This window comes from Pelodiscus sinensis, chromosome 8 (genome assembly GCF_049634645.1).
Source record: "Pelodiscus sinensis isolate JC-2024 chromosome 8, ASM4963464v1, whole genome shotgun sequence".
Classification (NCBI taxonomy): domain Eukaryota; kingdom Metazoa; phylum Chordata; order Testudines; family Trionychidae; genus Pelodiscus; species Pelodiscus sinensis.
Window position 1 is genome coordinate 31,609,702 of NC_134718.1, and position 18,524 is coordinate 31,628,225.

The 18,524-nt window shown below is 45.4% G+C and overlaps 1 protein-coding gene across 3 annotated transcripts in view; it reads right to left on the reverse strand.

The window, feature by feature from the left end:
• Positions 1-1,372: 1,372 nt before the first annotated feature.
• ADAMTS14 (ADAM metallopeptidase with thrombospondin type 1 motif 14) overlaps positions 1,373-18,524 on the reverse strand; it is a 145,209-nt gene continuing 128,057 nt past the window's right edge. Inside the window, exons 14-21 of one of the 3 annotated variants that reach the window (XM_075934972.1) lie at positions 15,925-16,008; positions 13,574-13,737; positions 12,538-12,703; positions 10,681-10,813; positions 9,782-9,989; positions 7,499-7,628; positions 6,502-6,612; positions 1,373-5,412 (exon numbers count right to left, since the gene is read on the reverse strand). In XM_075934972.1, coding sequence (XP_075791087.1) covers positions 4,781-5,412; positions 6,502-6,612; positions 7,499-7,628; positions 9,782-9,989; positions 10,681-10,813; positions 12,538-12,703; positions 13,574-13,737; positions 15,925-16,008 — 1,628 coding nt within the window. In that variant the 3' untranslated portion in view covers positions 1,373-4,780. The remainder of the gene's footprint in view (positions 5,413-6,501; positions 6,613-7,498; positions 7,629-9,781; positions 9,990-10,680; positions 10,814-12,537; positions 12,704-13,573; positions 13,738-15,924; positions 16,009-18,524) is intronic. The other 2 variants (XM_075934973.1, XM_075934971.1) reach the window with 2 other exon arrangements.

Genomic DNA, 18,524 nt, shown 5'->3' on the forward strand with positions numbered 1-18,524 from the left:
CCAGAAGCTGGGGCTGATGTGGAGGTGCGGCATTCTGCCACTGCTGAACCTGCTCACAGTACTAATCAGGGATGATCACTGGCTACCAACAGGAACTGTAGAGGATGATGCTAGTATTTCCCAACCCGTTCCTCCCAGTGGATGTTGCCATCAAGGTAATGTCCCTTGGTGGGAGATATAAGCTTCAAAGAATTTTCTTTAAAGAGTAAACAACACACAAAATTAAGGTTATCTTTGGCATAATAAACACTCCCTTAAAGAGTTCATAATGACATTTCAATTAGAGGGACAAACCACTAATATGTGCAGTTTGGAGTAAGAAGTCATCTAAGGGCCAGGTTCTGATTTGTTACACCAGTATAAATCTGAAGTAAGTGGGTTACTTTAGATGCACAGTGGTGAAGCTGTTACCAGAAGTGGGCCCAATATCTTCAGCAAACCTATGAACAGGTCCATGATGGTTCCTGAAACGTGTGTGCCTCTATGACAGACATCCTATTACTGCATGTCCTTACGTATTTGTTATTATTTTTAAGAATGCTTGTTTGTTACATTTCAATAAGAAGTCTGCCATGGTTTGGCATGAAATTTACTAGCTCCCTGGATCCAAGGCACCTTTGTAAGCCAATCGGTTTTTTGCTTTTACTAAACCCATTTTATATACCCTATGGGCTCATCTACATTGGCCCCTTTTCCGGAAGGGGCATGTTAATTTCAGAGATCGTAATAGGGAAATCCGCGGGGGATTTAAATATCCCCCGCGGCATTTAAATAAAAATGTCCGCCGCTTTTTTCCGGCTTTTAGAAAAGCCGGAAAAGAGCGTCTACACTGGCCCCGATCCTCCGGAAAAAGCGCCCTTTTCCGGAGGATCTTATTTCCACCTCAGCTATCCCTGCCCTGTCTCAGGTACAGAGAGACAGTTCTCCACCCATCTTCACAGCCACGTGTAAGGGTGCAGATAATCACTTCCAACCCAGATACTCAGCATTTTTTGCTTTAGCCTATAATGTCACAAGTCTTCTAGGGTATGTCTACACTACCACCCCAGGGTGGTAATGTAGACAACCGGAGTTCCAAATGAAGCCCGGGATTTGAATTTCCCGGGCTTCATTTGCATAAAGCCGGGCGCTGCCATTTTTAAATGTCCGCTAGTGCGGACTCCATGCCGCACGGCTACACGCGGCACAGACTAGGTAGTTCGAACTAGGCTTCCTAGTCCGAACTACCGTTACTTCATTTTTCACGAGGAGTAACGGTAGTTCGGACTAGAAAGCCTAGTCCGAACTACCTAGTCCTTGCTGCGTGTAGCCGCGCGGCACGGAGTCCGCACAAGCGGCCATTTAAAAATGGCGGCGCCCGGCTTTATGCAAATGAAGCCCGGGAAATTCAAATCCCGGGCTTCATTTGCAACTCCGGTTGCCTACATTACCACCCTAGTTCGAACTAGGGTGGTAGTGTAGACATACCCCTAGTGCAGAAGGTAAAACATGGAAAAATGTAAGAGGCAGAAAAGAAAGAACCATTTTCACTGCTCCCCTTTCCTTCCAAAAGGCCTCAAAGAATTTCATTAATTTAACAAATTATTATGTTTTTGGGTGTTTTTACCCCTTTTATCACTCTTGTGTGTGTGTATATATATATATATATATATATATATATATATTGCATTCATATTATAGAGTCCCTCTTATTCCAAACACATCATTTAAAAACAAAGCCTTAGAAGCACTAACCAACAATATATGGATATGAATGGGATACACCTTGTATGGGTTAAGTTTAAACCCACAATGAAACAGACACATACACCCTCCACGTAGGTAGATAGCTGGGAGACGTTTAAGGGACCATACTTATAACAAGCCTAAGAGAGCCCAGCCAGTAGTTCTGAAGTGTGTTGGTGGAGGGATTGAGTTGGGGGACACAAGAACACCACACAGAAACTGAAGAGAGACAATAACAGAGAGGCACAGAAAAACTAAGAAAGCCAGACAATAGCCGGTGAGCAAAGTGTGACCCTGGACAAAGTTAGTGAGAAAAAAAATTGGGGCCCGCTGGCTAAGGAGGCTTGGGACACTAAGCGAAGGAAATACTCCTTTTGCTCTTGGTTCCTCCTAGGATCAGAGAAAGAGGGCTGTGCACGTTCCTTGTAAATAAACAAGACAGCAGCAAAGAAAATACCAGACTCCATCAATTGTTTCTCCCAGCTGGAACATCTCCAGGGCCCTGAAGGGAACAAAAGTATCTTTCTTTTCACAGCATTGGTAAGGCCATCTTTAGGGGGATGTGAGACCTTGAACAACACTCCCCATTCACCCCAGGCCATGCCCCTTCCCACCCCGCTCCCACTCCATCTCTTCCCCCAAACCTCCTCCCCTCATTGACGCAATCTGGGGAATTACTGAGAGCTAGGGCTGGGGCTGGCAGCAGAGTCAGGCCCCCTACAAACACACTCACCGCAGCAGAGGGAAGTGGAGCGACCTGGCCCCAGCCCACTCCACCCTTCGAACCCAGCTCCCAACCATGTCACTTGGAGGAGTGGAGCAGGCTAGGGTCAGGTCACTCTGCTTCCTGCCACGGAGACCAGGCTGGCAGATGGTGGAGTAGAGCAGGCTGGGGTCTGGGCTACTCTGCTTTCTGCTGCCTCGGTGAAGTGAACAGGCTGGGGCTGAATTGTTCTGCTTCCCATGGCTCCCACCACTGCTGGTGACTGTGGAGGCAGGCCCAACTCCTGCCGCTGGCACCAAACCCCCTTGTAATCTCCCAGGCCACCCTAGGCCCTGTGGGGTCTCCCAAAGCATGGGGGCTGGGGCAGCTGCCCCAAACCTTCCTACAGATGTGATGACTCCTAGCACTGGTTTGAGGCAAGTGAGCAGCGTGGTCTCTGACTCAAAGAGAAGGTTAGATAGGACCCTTCCCTTCAGGTAGCTTGGCACTTCTTACAAAGGGATGAACTTCCTCAGCAGCCAAGTCAAGAGACGGTCTGGGATCAGCCCTTCCAATGAGGCATGAGATCGTTCTAATGCTTTCTGAACTCTGACCTGTCCTTACCTCTCTGGGGTGGGCAGTCCAGAGTCTGCAGGAATATTGCCAATCAGCTGACCACCACTCTTCTCTGCACCAGTGACAGATACAGGGCACAATCCTGCTCCCTCTGAACACGGCAGGGAATTGCGCCACTGAGCTCAGTGGGACAAAAAGCAAGCCCACTGAAAGCATCAACTTCAGAAAAATGTATTTTTGAGAAATGATTTGCAGCTGAACTCATGTCTCAACATCCATCTGCCACGCATGGCCTCTCCCTTAGACCCTCCTGTTCCAGCCATCTTGCCTACTTTATTCTCTTTGGCAGTGATCCCTCCCCTGCCTTTCCCCAACTGTTATTTTGTCTAATTTGGGTCCATCATGTCCAGATTAGGCCTGGCTCCTGCAAAGCACAAACACCAGCTCCAATCTTCCCCTGCCACTGAAGTCAGCCCACTCAGGAGCTGTTCAGCACCTTGCCTGCTCATGGGATTTTTGCCACTGATTTCTGGGGGAGCAGGAACAGTGTCACATGGGTAAGTCCACGCCAAATGTAAACACTCAGGGCTGGCCTGTGTAAGTTGCCTTGGGCTCAAGGGGCTCAGGCCACAAGCTATTTGATTGCAGTGAAGATGTTTGGGGGGGTGGGCTTGAGCCTGGGCTCTTAGCCCCTCCCTACCCAGGGGGTCTCAGCAAGAATCAAAACAGCCCCCCCCCCCGTTCCAGACAGTGTTTGAGGATGAGCACACCCCCCCCCCCCCCACAGCCAAATGAAGAGAAGTGCATTGCAGGAGTCACAAGTCACTAGCCAAGCTGCTCTGCACAGGGGCTGCTCTCCTCTTTCCCAAACAGAGGAATCTGTAACATATTTATGTATTGAATTCCCTGATTTTCGCTGCAGTTCACTCCATCCTTCTTCCTCCATTTCTGCCTTTCTTTGGAGACTGGCCTTGCTATTGCCTCACTGTGTAGGGCTTCCATACACAAACACAGGCTGCCAGCCTTGAAAGGACACCCTACCCAGCTGGAGACAGGTTGTGAGCACAGTGCTCCAATGACCACGCTCCTCCTCCCAAAGAAACCAAACACCCCTGCATTGTCCCACCCCTCTCCCAGCTGGGCCAGGATGCTGACAGCTCCTCCCCAACCCTGCTTTTGAAACAGGATCTCCCCATCCACGAGTATGGAGTACAAGTCCATCTGGCCTGCTGTTCCCCTGTCCCCTGCTCTACGCCTCATTGAGGTTAAGAATAGAAAATCTATTTGCAGCACCATTTCCAAGAGGATTTCAGAGTCCACTATGGTCCATGCCACATGGATAACAGCAGCAGATGAGTGCGGACTGGGCTGAGAAGGGGCAAAGGTTGTTTCTGTTGCATTTTGTTTTATTGCTCGAAATATCTCTTTGTAGCACCTTGGAAGGAAATGCCTCCTGGATTCAAGCCAGTCTCTGAGGTAACCAGGTGTGGGCTACACAAGCTATGCCCGCTCAGCCACTGTCTGTGGTTCATTAGCAACCCAGTGGCCACTGCTGTCCTGTCCTTTTGTTTGATTCTTTGAGCTGATTTATTTTTTGTTATTCCAATAAAGAATTTAAAAGTGCCACGGCTGAAAATTCATAAAAACAAAGCCATATTTTCGGAAGCCTTCTGTTTGGTTTTTAAATATGTGTCTCAGTCGTTTCTGGAAGTCGCTCAGAAACATGGCTGCTCTGCCCATGTAAACCATCGCCAAGAGAGATGTTGGGGAAATGTTTCATGTCACAACAGGGGAGGAGGCCCTGAGACTGTTCCCCAGCTGTTCGGATCCTGTACTGAGCCTTCGGTGTCGTGCTATGCCCTGGGATGGGACAGAAGAATCACTTTCACTGTGTGCACCAGCAGAAGGTTTGTTCAAGGCAGGAGGGAACCACTGAAAGGCAGTGCTGCCCCAAAGTTCCCCAGGACTCTGCCCTGCTGCAGCCTTCCGGCTAGGAGGTAGTAGTCTTGAGGAGTCAACTTGGGAAGTATCATCAATTGAAATGCCCCGCGATGGGGTGGCAGCTTTAGCCCAAGAGGTTCCATGGGCAGCTGAACCTTCTGTGCTGGACTGCTGGACATGAGCAGCCTGGGACCCATCTGTCTCTTTGGCAGCTGTGCTTTGTGTCCTATGCAGGCGGTGCTGGGCAGTGGGATGAAAGGGCATTGGTGTAACCAGGCTGGGAGAGAGAGCACCCTTGGGAGTTCCAGTCTCTGAAGCATCGTGGTCTACAGTAGGTGGCACACTGGGGGTGGAGACTTTTTTGCCACAGGACTCACAGCAGAGTTTGTTGTAGCCAGGGATGGAGCAGTAGCGAGCCAGAACTTCCATCTGGCAGAATATGGACTTGTCCCCAAGGCAAGGCTCTTCTGTGACAAGCATATGCATAAAGAAGACAGTGAGTGTAACCAGGACATACAAAAATAACGAGCACGACATATCCAAAATCACTGCATACATGGGTTTCCAATTATCCCATACAGCTGCTGTCAGCTGAGACAAACAGGAAAGGGAAGAAATTATAGAAATAAAGTAAGCAGTGCCCAAGAGCAGTGCCCACCTTCTTTCTAAACAAAGACACAATGCCCATAATGACAGAAAAGTTGAATTGTATGTCCGGATCTTGCTATTTAATAGGGAAATCCTTGCAACTGAATAATAAGGGCCACTAGGTGGCACCCTAATTTCAGGGTTATGGACAAAGGTGATACCTTAATTGTCAAGGGATGTGATAAACTGACAGCTGAGTGCTCTCCCATCAACTCTGGTACTCCACCAAAACGAGAAGAGTAGGCAGCATTGACGGGACAGCATCAGTTGTTGACTTACTGCAGTGAAGATACCATAGTAAGCTGTCCTAAGTACACTGACTTTAGTTACGTAATTCACATAACCTGAAGTTGTGTAACTTAGGTGGACAGCCGGGTTGTGTAGACAAGCCCTCAGAAAAGATTCTGAGTCTTCTTCCAACTTGAGCAGGGGAGCAGGGAGGTGGCAGGGAAGAAATGGGGAAGAGAACTAATGACACTTGAACAGTGTCACAAAGGTCTGTTTTCTGAACAGGTATCTCAGGTGAGTGCTGAATGCTGACTTTAGAGAGGGGCAAAGAGCAGCATGAGTGGCCTAACTTCAGTCTCACTAGGCATGAAACAGAGAGATGGTGGGGCACTTCCCAGCTAACCCATCTTAGCGTGGTAGCTGACAACTTCAGAGTGCAACCAAGCTACGCTTATATTCTCAACTGGTGTCCACTATGGGGCATTAGCCTTTTGATTTCCCTTTGAGAAAGGTGTCCATTAGCCTCCAAAAATTGGTGTCCTCCATTAAGTTATTTCCACTTCAGTCATGGAAGAGGAAGAGGGCGACTTATAAATATTTAATAGCAGAATTCTTACTGAGTAATGCAGGCAAAGAGACTTCTGCTCCAAGAGACAAACTTAGGAAGAGGGGAAACTTACTTGAAGATATCTTGTTTACAGGATTCTTGGGCCCATCCTGGGGCACCCACTGTACTTTCGGAGTCACATGATCACTGGTGTCTGCATTTGCTGCAATATTCGGTAGCTTTCCTGTATGTAGATACAGGCCAAAACAATTTGTCATAAAAATTAGCCACACAGAGGCATTTCTACAATACAGTGTGTAGTGTATGTGCTGGGGAGAGCTCCTTGCCCCAGCTCTTGTCTTCTAGAGATCTGTCAAGACTTTTAAAGTAAAAAGGGTTTCAGGTGCCTCAATTTTTGGATGTGCAACTTGAGCACCTTAAAAAAAGACCTAATTTTCTGAGAGCAGGTGTTTGGCTTTCTGAAAATTAGACCCCTTTAAGGAAACTTAGATTGGGCACCCAAAAACTAAGGCATCCCAAATCACAGTTAAAAATCTCAGCCAAGTATTAAAATAAGTTTGATGGTCTCACCTTAATCATCCATTATTCCCACATTGCAACACCATCAGAAAAATGTACATGACCTCTGGTCCTAAAGAGAGGATGAAGACTGGAAAGACCAGGAGTGCTGTACATTTTGGCAAAGTTATTCTTATATGCTAAATTGTTTCCTTGCTGGTCCGCAAGGTCACTTGTGATGTTGCCATTGTTCCATGAACATCCCCCTGAAGCTGATGGAACATCAGGGCTTATTGATTAGTACATTTAGAGCACAGCACAGGTACTCTATCAAGATAGTAACAGCAGCTGCCGTAATTGAAGCAAATGGGAACGTGTGACTTCCTGTACCTAGGGTCGTGGATTTTCAGGAACAACTTGAATTTTTAACGTATATCTTGTAACACCTTCTTCTGCTCCTGAGCATGTAAACTACATCACCTTCCCTAGCCTTACACATCAGTGAAATAGACCTGCTAAGTGCAAAGGGGTCCAGCTTTTACTACATCACTGATCATTTCTCAGTTTGACTCTAGGAGAGTCTGCTCCAGTGACATAGCGGCTCCTCTCACCTGGGCACACTGCCATTTTGCAGACTTGGACAGTCTCAGGTTTCTCGTCCTCACATTGCCCGATGCTATTGTCACTGGCCTTGCACACCACCTGGCGCTGCTGCATGCCTTCTCCACAGCTGACTGAGCACTGTATCAAGCCACCAAGGAGGAGAAAAAAGACACCTATCAGTGATGGGGAGGGGGAGTGAGTGGATGGAGACATCAAAATGCAACAAGGGGCTTCAAAAAGTAGTGAGTGTGTGTCTGTGCACATGTGCAAGACTACGTATATAAACACCCAACTAAAGGATATCTTCCTGGCTCTGGGAAAATTTGTCTTCTTGCCTAGATACTGCTAAACCTTCCAAGGCAGAATGACTTTCCTCTTCATATCATAACAGTTATTTCTGGAGATGAAAGGTGTGACTCTCTCAAATACACTGAAGCACATTAAATACCAAATATTTCCCTCTAGGTTTGATACCACTGGTCACCCATAATAAGTGCCCTCTCTATTCCCACATACCTACCTTGCCACCAGTGACATAGTTTTCTTCTGGGCTAGCCGGAGGCTTTACCCTGCCCACCTACACACCCTTGTCTATTCTAAAGGGACTACATGGAATTCAACTTTTCTCTTGTCTTCCTACAAACCCAAACAATGTTTTCACCTGTTCTCAGTGCCATTATCGAGTTCACTATAGAATTTACTTGCTTTCTAGATGATTTGCATTAATACAGGACTTATCATAGAATCACAGAATAGTAGGACTGGAAGGGACCTCGAAAGGTCATCGAGTCCAGTCCCCTGTCCTCATGGCAGGACCAAATACTGTCTAGACCATCCCTGATAGACATTTATCTAACCTACTCTTAAATATCTCCAGAGACGGAGATTCCACAACCTCCCTGGGCAATTTATTCCAGTGTTTAACCACCCTGACAGTTAGGAACTTTTTCCTAATGTCCAACCTAAACCTCCCTTGCTGCAGTTTAAGCCCATTGCTTCTTGTCCTATCCTCCGAGGCCAGGAAGAACAATCTTTCTCCCTCCTCCTTGTGACACCCTTTTAGATACCTGAAAACCGCTATCATGTCCCCTCTCATTCTTCTCTTTTCCAAACTAAACAAGCCCAATTCTTTCAGTCTTCCTGCATAGTTCATGTTCTCTAGACCTTTAATCATTCTTGTTGCTCTTCTCTGCACCTTCTCCAGTTTCTACACATCTTTCTTGAAATGCGGTGCCCAGAACTGGACACAATACTGCAACTGAGGCCTAACCAGCGCAGAGTAGAGTGGAAGAATGACTTCTCATGTCTTGCTCACAACACACCTGTTAATGCATCCCAGAATCATGTTTGCTTTTTTTGCAACAGCGTCACACTGGTGACTCATATTTAGCTTGTGGTCCTCTATAACCCCTAGATCCCTTTCTGCCGTACTCCTTCCTAGACAGTCGCTTCCCATTCTGTATGTGTGAAACTGATTGTTCCTTCCTAAGTGGAGCACTTTGCATTTGTCCTTATTAAACTTCATCCTGTTTACCTCAGATCATTTCTCCAATTTGTCCAGATCATTTTGAATTATGACCCTGTCCTCCAAAGCAGTTGCAACCCTTCTCAGCTTGGTATCATCTGCAAACTTAATAAGCGTACTCTCTATGCTGATATTTAAATCGTTGATGAAGATATTGAACAGAGCCAGTCCCAAAACAGACCCCTGCAGAACCCCACTTGTTATACCTTTCCAGCAGGATTGTGAACCATTGATAACTACTCTCTGAGTACGGTTATCCAGCCAGTTATGCACCAGCCTTATAGTAGCCCCATCTAAGTTGTATTTGCCTAGTTTATTGATAAGAATAAACCTCTAGGGTCCAATCCAAAGCCCAAGGAATTCAATGGAAATCTTGCTATTGACTTCACTGGGCTTTGGCTCAGGCACTTAGAATGAAATAGCTCTCCAGATAATGTTACACTGTGTGTGCTGTATAAAAATATCCTCCTTGACTGAGAAAACACTCTCAGCACCACATAAGAGAGGTTTCAGTGCTAATCCCCAGCTACTCAGCAAGGCCACCAAGTACCAAAGATTGCTGAGTTATCCTTAGCAGGGAAGCCAGTTCTTTTGAAAGTAGGGTACCAAGATAGAAGGGTACCAACAGGATACCGAGATAGAAGATGATCGTGCTTTCTGGGGCTTTTGAATCAGGAAGCAAACAACTACAGATCTGCAGATCCTTGGAATAAAAGCTTTATTCTGTCCCAACATCACATTCATGACAGAACCTAGGCTTACTCACCTGAGACCAGGCCCCCATCCTCCACTGGGCTGGACAGGGCAATCGGCTACAGGCCCTGCGTGTGTCCGGGCGATCTCCTGTGCAGTATTTGGTGTGCACCGTCCGGTTTGTGCCATTTACAAGGTGATGGACACACTGCACCACCCTTAGCTGAACTCCTAGCTTGCCACAGGACTTGCTGCAGGCTCCCCATTCCTCTGCCATCCAGCTGAATCATTAAAATACAGCACTGTCAAAGGGCTGAGGGGGAGAACAGTTGGACTTTTTCAGATTCTGATTGGCTTATCTTTCTGGAGACTTGAGGTCACAGATTAAGAGTCCTTGGAAGAGATCTGGAAGCTCATATACTCAGCTGTAGCATAGTCTTCAGATTAAGGAGCAAATCCTTGGCAGGTGTAAATCGAGACAACTCCACTGAATCCAATGGAGCTACTTGATTTACAGAAACTGAGAATCTGTCCCTAACAGCTTTACAGTTGGGTTTTGTGCTGATCAAACATGTTAGACTCTAGATGGCCAAACAATGGCAAGTTTGTCTTGGTCCTTCCAGGACAGCCTACATAACCCATTAGGAATGGTTATGCTTTCCATGACCTATGTCTTGGTCAGTTTCCTTGCACATGTACCTGCCTTATACAGACAGTACTGGGTCGCCAAGATGTTTTCCTTTTGTACTTTTCAGAATGGGTCTATTAGCAGGGGGAGGGATTTAACAGAAAACAACACATTCATTGCAGTATTTGGATCCCTCCACCTCTTTGACATAGGCAGGAGGAGGGAGAAGGGCACCTCATGGTAGCTCTGGCACCAACACCAATAATGGAAACTGATCAGTGCCTCCTGCCTTAAACCTGAGCACTTTCATGCAGGCACTGCAGACAGAGCACGAGAGAACTCACACTGGCTGGGAGCACTCCTGAGGGTTACATCGCCTCCGGATTGGCTTTGGTTTCTTGCCATTATCACAGAAGTTTCGATGCACCATCCGGTTATCGCTTTTCCTCCGACAGCCATACTTAGTGTACTGGATACCTGAAAGAAGCACAGACAGAACAACACACAGGGAAGAAGTGAATCGCCAGTACACACACAACAGGAACTTCCTTAAGATTTATGGGACTCTATGCAGTACTGTTAAATAGGTGACTCTATAGCCAATGGCAGTGCAAGGGGGAGGGACAATTTTTAAATACTGGTTGGACCTCCCTGGTCTGGCAGCCTTGGAACCTGACCGGTTTCAGACAAGGTCTGGAAGGGAGAGGCAGCCTCCTCATTGGGCTCCTCTCCCAGTCTTCTCCTGGCAGCCCTCCTGCCCTTGTGGCAGCCCTGCCACCCTGTCGGAGCTCCCAGTGGCCCTACCAGCCTCGCAGCAACCCTGCCTGAGTTCCCAGCGGCCCTGCCAGCTGTGAGCTCCCCTGCTCATGAGCTCCAACCCCTCCTCCTCTCCCCAGCTGTGGACTCTGGTGCCCCGCAGGCTCCTTCAGTTGGCTCCAATCCAAGCAGTCAGCAACCTCTGCTGCTGGGGCTCTCTAATCCTGCAACATCTGTGCTCCTGCCAGACCACAGATATTGTTGGACCAGAGAGTCCTGGATCACAAAGGTTCAAGCTGTATATGATTTTATAATCTTCAACAACATACTAAAATTTTAAAGCAAATTTGAAATTAAGGACCAATAGATTAACAGTAAATTCAGAAACTGACAGTATATACCTGTTAATTGGCTTCCCTACCACTTGAATGATTCTTTCATGGGCCATTTCACTTTTAAATTAACTAACTCATCTCCAGAAAAAGAGTCACTAGGCTGCAATTGCCACAGAACAGAAATAGAAGGAGCAGATAGGTGCACATTAAGACCCAGTGGTGCCACACATTTTCGGGTGCCTTATGCAGCTGGGTGAGAATGACCTTGACACACAATTTGGTTTAGAACTCCACCTTCATGACCATTAGTTGGATCCCACTAACTAGCTCCTCTTGCTTTTTTTCTGCTATGACTTTGCACTCAAACAACGGAGTTCAGCATGTCATACAAAGAGCCATAATGCAGCCAGACAATACTTCCTCTAGGAGTCTATACACACACAAACCCAGCAAATATATTTGCAGTCAACAGGGAGATAATGAAGAGATATTGCTACCTCAGTCTACAATACCTTGGTCATTCCCATATTCCTGCCTGACACATACGGTTGCTAGCTGCTATGTAGGCAAAAGGTTATGTCATTTCATCTCTGGAAAATTAGAACTGGATTCCTGAATGTATCCTGACAGCAACCAAGTTCTGCTCAGACACAGTGTGAGTGTAAAAGGGAGTAGCTCTAAGTAGGCCATTGCCACAAGGTGCCGTTTCTTATGTGTGAATGTTGTTTTTGCATAATCGCAGGTGCACTAGAAATTTTTGTAATCTCAGTTAAGGAAATCTTCCTGTGACACTCAAATTACCAGGTTCCATAAAGCCCTAGAAATCTTAAGCAAATTGGAGCATCAGATGAGGCATCCAACCATATTTAAATAAAGCAGTTTATCAAAGCACTGCCAAAGGATGTTAGATTGTCTTGCAAAGCATTCTGGAATGTAAGACTTAGAATTGCCAAAGAATAGAGAATATGGTAATTAAGGTATATGGAAATTTAGAACCCAGAGGTCTAGTATGACTCTTACTATCCTACAGGTCCAAGAAATATGATAGTGACATACAGGCAATTGTGTATAGGTATCACATTTTTACAGACATATAAAAGAGAACCAGACCTCCTCCGCATGCCTTTGAGCACTGAGACCAGCTCTTGAGGGCCCATTCATAAGAATCCATCTCTTCAAGAAGAACATTATTGTTTCCAATCACTGGCAGCAGGTCTTCATGGATAATGTACTTATACATCAGGCTGCTCTTGGACTCATCTTCCTGTGGAATAACCTGGGAACAGAGAAAGAAGAAAGGCAGTATAGAAGGAGCAAAGACAAGAGAAAGAGAATGAAATTGTGGGAAAGGATGATAGAGGAAGGAGGAGAGTAATTAAAAGAGGATACAAACCATGACAATGTAGCATGTAGATACATTACATAAAAAGTAGAAGAAAGAAGAAGAAAGTAACAAGAAAGAAATTGAACAAGTATCATAGGTAGGAAAGAGAAAACTTTTAATTAATATGAGGAACTCTTGATCCATTCAAAATATTTCAATTAAATCTAAAATGACTTGAAGGATTCTTGAATACTCACAGAACATGCTTTGTACTGGACCACTGCGCACATGCAGAACATGCCCATGATACATGCTGAAACTCTAGATTTCATACACAGAACCTACTCCCTTGTTTGCATAAATAGGAACCTATATTATAACTTTTAACACACAAGGAAGCATAGAAGCATTGTTCGTAACAGTCTATACCAGTAAGTGAACATGTAATCCAAGAGATTGGGGGAAGGGAGGATGAGTTTTTCATCCATGAAGGCATAGGGAATCTAGATATTTAACTCCCATTAATGCGTGTATAAGCCACAACAGAGTGTGTATTGGTAGGCAATGATTTTATGCTTTGATTCTGAATATCTTGAAGTATCTTATTGCCATTAGAATGTGGCTAGTTGATTTCAATTATTTTAATAACTTTTAAGAGTTTTGTGGGATTTACATCATTTGTGCGTCCACAGTGAAGTTCCTCTACTCCATTCAACATTCTGTACCAAGCTCTTGTAGAATTTGTAACTGTGATTGCACAGCGTGCTCTGCTATATGATGTGTGCCCATCATATCTCGACAGGACAAGCCAGTGTGACTCACCAGCACACTGATTGCTTCATGCAGGGGACCACTGGTTTTCAAGCTCTCCTTGCCATTCTCAATGGTGTATTCCCACTCCAAGCCCATCTCAATGAAGGTTTTGCTTTTGGCTTCCTTGGACTTGGCATTAAGGATGAAGTCACCACTAGCTTGATTCTTTACAGCTGGAAAAAGAAGCCCACAAAGTAATTTCCCCCTGTCAAAGTCCTTTAGGAACAGAAAAATGAATTGTGAGCATAATGCATGGGAATTTAACTGACCAGAAAAAAATCCCTAAGGATGGGCATTTTATGGATAGACCTTCACGGTGAAAATATTCCCTATGGCAGGCCAGATATTTATATAAAATATCTCAGTATTCAGGCTCAGACGGTTGGTCTTTTGAAAATCTGGCCAAAAATGTCACTGTGGGAGCAGCTGGGAGCTGAACAATCTGGAAAATCCGGCTCTGGATTCGGTGCCAAAATAGGAGCTCAGCATCTGCAACTCTGGCCCCGTATATTAATTGTATATTATCAACTGCAAGCAAAGGGAGTCCTATTAGTCTTTTCATTGTGGCCTAGTCCTCTGCCAGAAGGGCAAAAGTAACCTCATTCACGGGTGAGAGCTAGGGCTGGACTATGCCAGAGGTCAATGCACTACATCTTTTACAGAAAAAATCTGGGTTCAATTAGTAGCTTCAATGGCAAGTGAAATGGGTTTTCCCACATCACAAACTGACCATTTAAGATAAAATCCCTAGGAATTTACATATGGGGGGCCCCAAAAAGAGATAGCAGAGATGCTGTAGCTCAACAGTGAGGTGCACTGGCACAGCTGTCTAGGGCCTAGGATTAGAACTGCAAGGTGTATGCCGGTTGGAACTGAGAGGCCCTGGCAGAGGACTCAGACCCAGAATTCAAGGGGCCACACATGCAGATGAACAAGGTTGTGAGCAACTGCTCATGGAAGAGCCTGTATATGTGCCCCTGAATGAACAGGCATGTGTGTTTAAGGCTGGTGATCAAGATAGGAGTCTTGGCAGGCAATAACCCTTTAAATGCGTAAAATCTAAGTGACCAAGCTCCACACAGTCTGTGCCCCTCCCGCCAGTATCTCTTATTTCCCCACCCTGTAAGAGAATCAGACTCCCTCATCTCTGCATGGTCCCCCTGCTTTCTTAATGTTAACTCTCTTCATCTTCTCTAAACAGTCAGTCTGGTTTGACAGTGTTGCTGACATACCAATCTCTCTGACATTCCAACTCATCTTCTGAATTAATGGTCTTCTGAGCAGAAAGAAAACACACAGACACACACACACCCTTCCTATGTCTGAAAGAGATTTGGCTTCAAGGCCCAGCCCTCGGAGACTATACCTCACACAGAGGAGCATTGTGTGAGTTCGCACTGAAGGATCACACAGGCAGGGCTCAACTTGCCAACAACACTGGAAGGTTCACTAACAAGGATTTCTGGAGACAGCAGAAAAGGAGAGCGGCAAATTGAGATGCAGGAGGCTGGGGAACAGCTACTCCATCTTCACTCTGTGCCTCCCTGACCTTGTTTTAGCAGCACAAATGGGCTATAAATCTGGCTTAGCAAGATACGTGGGCTTCCCCATCTGTGGAGAAATCCTCAAGCAGCCCAGAGCCAGCATAGCTGCTCCTACACTACCCCCTATGCCCCTAGTACAAACATGAGTGGTTGGGGAGATGTCCCTTACCATTCTTCTGCTTCTGAAATGTGCCAGGCACAGAAGGCTTCATTCCAAGGATCTGACCCTAGGATTTTATATTTTCTTTTTTTCTCAGGTGAGTGGTAGTGCTTATGCAAGCGAAGGAATAGAACTATTGGCTAGCACCAGCCATGACGAAAGGCAAATATTGTACAAATTCTTTGGCCTGCTGGCCCCAGTTTTGACATCATACCTCAATTGTATCACAGAACACACCTTGCTATTCCACTCGTGGGCATCTCCCCCTGCCAGTTCTGCCAATATAGTTCATTTTGTCACCACCCTCTGTTATTTCGTCACTTGGCTCCTCCTAAGCAGAAGCTCATAGTCACACAGAAATGGGCTAAATTGTCTGGCAGTTTTGTGATAAGAGCAAACATTCGTCTTCTCTGACTTTTGTGCAAGAAAGTGAACTGAGAGCTACTCCTTTTACTGAGATCTGGGTGATAAATCATACTTTTACACTCAGTTTCCCATTTTATCCATGCACCTGAATATTGTGTACACTTCTATATATACTTGGAAAGTATGACTACCACATTTATTTTAGACCTGAGCCTTAAACGTTTCTAGGCCAAACTAGCTAAGTCCTAGTCTCTGAGCCTGTCTGTGCTCTCTGGTTGTTCACTACTCACCAATGCTATGGGAAGCTGGCTCCATCTCTTCTATCTGAATGTGTCTGGCCCCAGCCGGCATCTCAAACATTTTCAAAGCTCCTACTGAAAATTAAACCAAAGTAAAGCATTCTCAAAACTGACAGCAGAGCAGTCAAGGTTAAATTCTGTGTTACATTCCCACTAGGTTTTGAAGGATTCTTCAGTGAGCAAAAGTAAATGAAGAAGATCTTTAGAGTTGGTGCTTTTTTCACCTGTTGCTTTTGCTGATCTTTGTAAAAGATTGGTTTATATAACTCTATGTTTGAAGGATCAGCCCCAACCCAACAGTGCTAATCATAAATACAGCAAAACACTAGGAGGCAGTTTACTGAGGTAACAGGAAATCTATGTTTGTATTAACTTATGGGTCAAATGCATGATCCAGTCATTTAATTCAACTAATCATCAACAAAATGTGGATTCTAGAATGTATGTGAATCGGAGTTGTTTGCCCTCCCATTCTGCAGTTCTCTCATAACTCCCTGTTTCCTCTCGTGAAGCTTCCCCAAGATTTAACTAACAGTCTCCTAGCTCCCCTTCTTCTCCCTACTTCTTACTTCAATGAGAGCTCTAGCTTCCTGTCACTCTCTTTCTGATTATCCCAATCCTGCAAAACTTCTCGTCTCCTGATCAGGTTCTCAGCATTCTGTGGCTAACCTTTGCATTCTTCCTTGCACCTATCACATCTCTCCCTTCTTGCAACACCATGTTTCTCTAAAATGGCTCTTGCCTTTCCACTCTTTTGACCTTCTCCTAACCCCTGGAAAAGATCAGGTGAATAGGTAAAACCTTATTTTCACATGGATTGCTAAAGTTACAACAGCATCTTCAGCACTCTTATGGAAAGCAGTACCCTCAGCAAAGCTTTTTCTCACTTCCTTCATAGTGTTTTATTAGAGGGGTCAGACTCCAAGAAGCAAAATACCTACATGAGGATGGCAGTCTTATAACATGCACTGAAGATGGCAAGGTTGGAGGCTCAGGCTGATCTACCACAGAGGCAAGCTCCATAACCTTCACAAGGCACAGCAGAGAGCTAAACGAAGCTGCCACCTGTGGGCCCAGATAGGGAAGCAGTAGCTGAGATAGCCTCTTCCCAGCACATCAAGGCTACATCTACACTGGCGGCTTCTTGCACAAGAACAAATGTTCTTGCACAAAAACTTGCCGGGTGTCTACACTGCACGTGTTCTTGCGCAAGTAAATGTACAGTACAGCGTCGGAAAACAGAGCTTCTTCCGGAAGAGTTATTCCTCTCCCCACGAGGAATAAGCCCTCTTGCGCAAGAGCTCTAGTTGCCCATTGATCAGGCTCTGGTTGCCTGTTGAGTCCAAGGCTGGGGTGATCCTCCAGAAAATGCTTGGGCTACGTCTACACTGGCAGCTTCTTGTGCAAGAACTGTTTTGCAGAAGAGCTCTTGCGCAATAGGGAAGTGTAGACAGGCAATATGAATTTCTTGCGCAAGAAGCCTCTAGGGCTAAAATGGCCATCAGAGCTTTCTTGCGCAAGACAGCATCCACACTGCCATAGACATTCTTGCGCAAAAGCACATCTCTTGCGCAAAAGCACATGCCAGTGTAGACACGCTCTTGTGGAAGACTTTTGCACAAGAACTCTTCTGCAAAACAGTTCTTGCACAAGAAGCTGCCAGTGTAGATGTAGCCCAAGGGTTTTCTGGAGGACCACCTCAGCCTTGGACTCAACAGGCAACCAGAGCCTGATCTGAAGTCAGCAGGCTTTGGAAGATGCTGTAAAGTTCTCATCTTCACAACATCTTCTGATGAGGAGTTCCACAAGTTGACTGTGTGCTATGTGAAGAAAAACTTCCTTTTGTTTGTTTTAAACTTGCAACCTATTCATTTCATTTGGTGATCCCTACCTCTTATGTTATGCCAGTCTGTGCAGTTTAACATTTAATTCACCATGGTGTAAGAACCGTAACTTCTCGGCAGTTTTTTCCTCTAGTGCCTTACATCAGTGATGGGCAATAGCTTGAATCATCATAAATAGCCAGATAATAGTCAGACAGAAAGAAATAGATCCCATAAATAAGTAACTGTAATTAACTAAAGAAATGATGGGACCCTCACTCAGTTAACACAAGACCAAGCACAGTTGGGAGCTATCACATTGTCAGTTACTGAGGACCACACCCTCAGGTACTGTCAACCAGCAGAGCACCACTGAAGTCAGTAAGTAATGATACGCTGATGACTGTCACTTCTGAGCATATGCCCATTAAATTTCTGGGCTTTAATGGTGTTTACCTAGTGTCTACAGAGTAAGGCAAAGGTCTACTCCTCTTTTTCAATATGTTTTTTAAATTACAAAACACAAAGCCTGTATGCAAGAGCCTGTTAAGTAATGTGCCACTGGCATAAGCAAGCATTCTGAGCCTATGGATACTCTTGTGGCTAGAAAGACAGTCTTCATTTCAGCAGCAATACCACTCTAACCATCTTTCTGCTCTGAGTTTGTAGACTGCTTGTCACAATGGGCTCCTTGCAAACAACTAAGGCCCTTAGGCATTACGGTTAATACAAATAAACCCTACTACTACTGATAATAAACTACGAGAT